At 40.5% G+C, this 4,204-nt stretch overlaps 1 protein-coding gene across 1 annotated transcript; it reads left to right on the top strand.

Moving 5' to 3' along the window:
• Window positions 1-513: 513 nt before the first annotated feature.
• LOC139755252 (uncharacterized) lies at window positions 514-2,154 on the top strand. Its single transcript, XM_071673372.1, has 2 exons — window positions 514-613; window positions 1,185-2,154. Exons 1-2 carry the CDS (start codon window positions 602-604, stop codon window positions 1,740-1,742), a joined length of 570 nt encoding a protein of 189 aa, XP_071529473.1. The 5' UTR covers window positions 514-601; the 3' UTR covers window positions 1,743-2,154.
• Window positions 2,155-4,204: the final 2,050 nt, after the last annotated feature.

Below are 4,204 nucleotides of genomic sequence, written 5' to 3'. Positions count from 1 at the left end.
GTTAGTCATCTACTTGCTTTGCCACTCTTTCCACGTTTGTGATCTTTGATATCCCCTGCTTTCACAGCTTGGATGTGGTCCAAAGTTCTGTTGCTGTTTGTGTGTCTCTGTATGAAGTGAATCTTTGGTGTTGAAACTGCATGACGTACATTACTGACGGTATTTTGGAATGCTGCACAAAACCATGCCAGCTGCTTATCATATGATATCAAATAAAGAGCTCAGTGGAGTAAACTAAATCGAGATTTGTTCTTGTAAGCTGCGAAAAGCGAAGTACAATTTGAAAAAAAAAAAATAGAAATGAAAGGAAGAAAAATTAAGAGATAATGTTTTTCACGTCATAATTTCTGGTAACTCTTCACAAGCCTGCACCGTAAGATATCGAAGGTTGCGTCGCCAGGTTTCATACTTCGCTGCAAGATCTACGACTACCTACACAACGGGTCAGCGTCACACCGTCCAGGGTAGACAACCCGCCCGAACCTTGCTGAACCTGAAGGCTGTGAGGATGGACGAGGTTTGGTGACGTCATACTCCCAGGGTATATAAAGGGAGAAACTACGTGCAGCAAGGCAGATGCACCTTGATACTAACTACAACCATGAGGGCTCTGGTAAGTCTTCGACAGGAGTGGAATAAGGTCGCCAATTTTAGGGCTGGGACGGTACTCATGTATGATGGACATCATCGTGATCATGTCCAGTGCCATCAGTAGAAGCTCAGAGTGGTGATAATTATCAAAGTATTCTGCTTGTAAATGTCTGTTGCCAATTGTGATTAGGAATTCAGCTCACGTCTTCAGCACAACTGTTGCTTTTATCGCTGTAAGTTGTAATCTTTGAATATCTGCGTCCATCGACACTCATTATAATACACAATTTTGAGCTGTATCTGATGGAGCTGTTCTTCTTATCCCAGTACCAAAGAACACCTTCGAAAGTCCACAGTATATTTACGAAACAGAAATCTTCAGCATTTTTGTCAATGTTTTAAATCACAGATATTTTCATAGAAGCCAATACTTTTCTGATTACAGTGGACAGTGTAAACGACCCACACATGTTTTGCAGTTACCACCAGGTATCCTATATACCAGATATATGACATTTTATGCGTAAGTATTTTTTCAAAATGTATGAAAACGTTTATGAGAATTCCAACATTGATGTTTTCTTTCCTCACAGGTGATTCTGTTCGCAGTCTCCGCTTGCTCAGCACAGCAGGTGTGGCCTTACATGGCCCCCTGGGCGCTGCCTTCCGCGAAGCTCATCACAACCCCTGATATGAAGGAAGAAGTTAACCCATTAGCCCTGGCCACCCCATACATGCACCCTTTCGGTCACCCCCTCGTTAACCCTTACTTCGTCAACCCTGGTCAGTTCCCCTTCATGTGGCAGCAGCCTATGGCCGCGGAAGCCACAAAAGAGGCTTCTCGTCGTCGCCGCGACGTGTCGCTCCCTCTCCTGCACATGCACCCCATGCCTACTCTGGCCAAGACCACTGTCGAGAGCAAGCAACTGGAGCCAGTTGAAGCCGACACTCCCGCCGACACCACCAAGCTCGAACTAACCACCAAGGAACACGAGCTCACCATCCCTGCCGTCAGGTACATGCAGCCCTTCGTCAACTACAAACCTGTCAAGTACACTGCCATCTCCCCTGCCTCCATGCCTTTCCACCCTGGTTTCCCTGCCATGCCTTACCCACTTGCTGCCGCCCCTATCGTCAAGATGAGTGAATAACTTCACTTCTCCCTCTGGCTCCCATGTCAAAAAAAATTACATTAGTTGTCTGTGTTTTGTACGATCATAACCAGTTCTTGTGGGATGTGACATCTTTGTTCCCGGCAAGTAATAACACATAAAACACTTTTAGTTCTTGAGATGTTTTGTGTCCATATCATGGTGAAATCTACTGCAAGCAACCGTTCCACAAGGGAGTGAAAGGAAAGCAAAGAGACCATTTCAATCATTTCAGTCAAAATTTGAATCCTAAACAAATCACTTTCTTCACAGTCATATCTTTTGCAGATTTGGTCATATTACATCGGGTATTTTAATTACTCTGGCAGACTTGTCAGGAGAATTGAGTTATTCACGTTACACTGCGTAGGTTACCGCAGAGAAAGAAATGGATAAATAAACTGAGCATAAACTGAAGTTTTAAAACCATTCCTCAGTGTTTGATAATGAGTCCGGAAGGAAACCTTATTGCTCCAGACAGTGGTCTTCATCTGACATCATTACGAACATTACTGTTACACAGATAAACACACATGCTAACAGTGATGTACAAAATGCCAGCAACCACACTGATATCAAGATAAGCTTGAACATAAGACAACCACAGTAAGTGACACAAGACGGTTTACCAATTGTCTATCAGCCGCCATAACACCTTCAAAATTCATTTTCTTCTTCCCATACATAGTAATACAGTGAACCTCACTCCTGCCTCCATAGTGAACAATAAGGATGCAATGTTTTCAAAAAGAATATCCATCAAATAAATACAACGTCACTTCAAAAACTAACCAAAAACCATCCTCTCCCCCTCAACAGCTAACCTCATTACTTGACGTGTGACTCTCGCACATTAATGGCCTTATGTGGTGTAACATCGAGATCCATATGAGCATGTTTCCTGTCTGTCGTCTTCACAGCACTTGCCAGGGCCCACACGAGCAAGGGAAAGTGGCTTAGAAGTTCTGGTTTATTTGGTTCCCTCTTGTAATATCTAACTTATTCTATTCCCTCTTGCAATATCTAATTTATTCTATTCCCTCTTGTAATATCTAATTTATTCTATTCCCTCTTGTACTATCTAATTTATTCTATTCCCTCTTGTACTATCTAATTCATTCTATTCCCTCTTATACTATCTATTTGATTCCTTCTTGCACTATCTGTGTCAAGTGACATCATGCTGACAACGTAGCACATTCATTCTTGAATCTAGATTCTTTTCAAAAGAAAAAATATTTGAATCCATTAAACACTTATACAGTAAGCAATTCTTTCTTATTTTGAGAATACTGGGTACTGTGTCAAGCTAATGATTAAGTAACTGTTTCCGTGAACAATTCCTTTGGAAAGTGAAGGTGATTAAAAACTTGCAACGGAAGTTGGTAGGTTGGCTTTTTGGGTATATGATCTATCAATTGCCATGGTCGTTAAGGCCATCAACGGCAACATATGATGAACCAGACAATATTGAACACCTTCCGGTATTCAAAAATAATCCTAAGACCAAAAACACCCTCACTGTGCATATGATTCATGCCTAAAGTCGTCTCACAAATCCTACATCAATGAATTCCTCATTGATCACACAAAATCTTTAACTACACAGACATCATTCAAACAATTGCCGGCCACAATGTATGCAGATTTACACATAGCATTGTTTTCAAATAAATGACATACTCATTCAAATTTGATACATTCTTAAAACGGCGGGTGTGAGTATGGAAATATGTATAAAGGGGTACACCCGCTGAGGTTCACCCAGGTTCCCATATATATTCAAATTTGTCCTCTCCGTCTTAGACCAAGAGAATCCTCGTATTCTAACCCAAAATAGCACATATTATAGAAAAAATTTCTGTTTGGTCGTTGGGGAAATAAAGTACAGGGAAAGGTTCTGAAAAACAAATATATCATTTTCGGCATAATGTATGATACTTTATATAAGTTACGCCTTAAAATTTTCTTTCATGTCTCTAATTATTTATAGAAAACGTAAATCATGTCCTAAGATTTAATGGGATCCTTGAAGATATTTACTAGTCAATCTGTATCACACATTAGATCTCTTTATACGAAACCAGAAAGATATTACTGCTCCCAGTAACTTTATTGTTTGTAATATATAACATCTGAATAGAATTTAGGAAGTACTTGTACATAGTTTCTATCTTGATTCCTCTCTCTCTCTCTCTCTCTCTCTCTCTCTCTCTCTCTCTCTCTCTCTCTCTCTCTCTCTCTCTCTCTCTCTCTCTCTCTTTATACACACACACACACACACACACACACACACACACACACACACACACACACACACATATATATATATATATATATATATATATATATATATATATATATATATATATTATCCCTGGGGATAGGGGAGAAAGAATACTTCCCACGTATTCCCTGCGTGTCGTAGAAGGCGACTAAAAGGGGAGGGAGCGGGGGGCTGG

Source organism: Panulirus ornatus, chromosome 19 (genome assembly GCF_036320965.1).
Source record: "Panulirus ornatus isolate Po-2019 chromosome 19, ASM3632096v1, whole genome shotgun sequence".
NCBI classification, from domain to species: domain Eukaryota; kingdom Metazoa; phylum Arthropoda; class Malacostraca; order Decapoda; family Palinuridae; genus Panulirus; species Panulirus ornatus.
The sequence above is the reverse complement of the archived record's forward strand: the minus strand, read 5'-3'. Positions and strand labels throughout refer to the sequence as shown.